This window comes from Penaeus monodon, chromosome 27, assembly GCF_015228065.2.
Source record: "Penaeus monodon isolate SGIC_2016 chromosome 27, NSTDA_Pmon_1, whole genome shotgun sequence".
NCBI classification, from domain to species: Eukaryota; Metazoa; Arthropoda; class Malacostraca; order Decapoda; family Penaeidae; genus Penaeus; species Penaeus monodon.
In genome coordinates this window covers 24,247,294-24,247,495 of record NC_051412.1, presented here as the reverse complement: position 1 = coordinate 24,247,495, position 202 = coordinate 24,247,294, and the positions used below count along the sequence as shown (strand labels likewise).

The window sequence follows — 202 nt, the reverse complement described above, 5'->3', positions numbered from 1 at the left end:
GCAAATCCAATATATCGTTAAATCTGGCAGTCACAGAGTACATTGTTTATATTTTTCAGTCTGGTGATTTCGTGATTGCAAAGTCGTGTTGCAATGGAAGACGAGGAAGTGTTCTTGAAGATTGAGAACCGGGATAGGCTGATGGAACTCTCGCAGACTATCAGGAAGGAATTACCTTTTTCTGCCAGTGTGAGTATGTGCT

The 202-nt window shown here is 41.6% G+C and overlaps 1 protein-coding gene across 1 annotated transcript in view; it reads left to right on the top strand.

The window, feature by feature from the left end:
- LOC119590700 overlaps positions 1–202 on the top strand; it is a 3,175-nt gene continuing 2,973 nt past the window's right edge. Inside the window, 1 exon segment of the mRNA XM_037939387.1 lies at positions 1–189. Within this exon segment, the coding sequence (XP_037795315.1) occupies positions 94–189 (96 nt within the window). The 5' untranslated portion in view covers positions 1–93.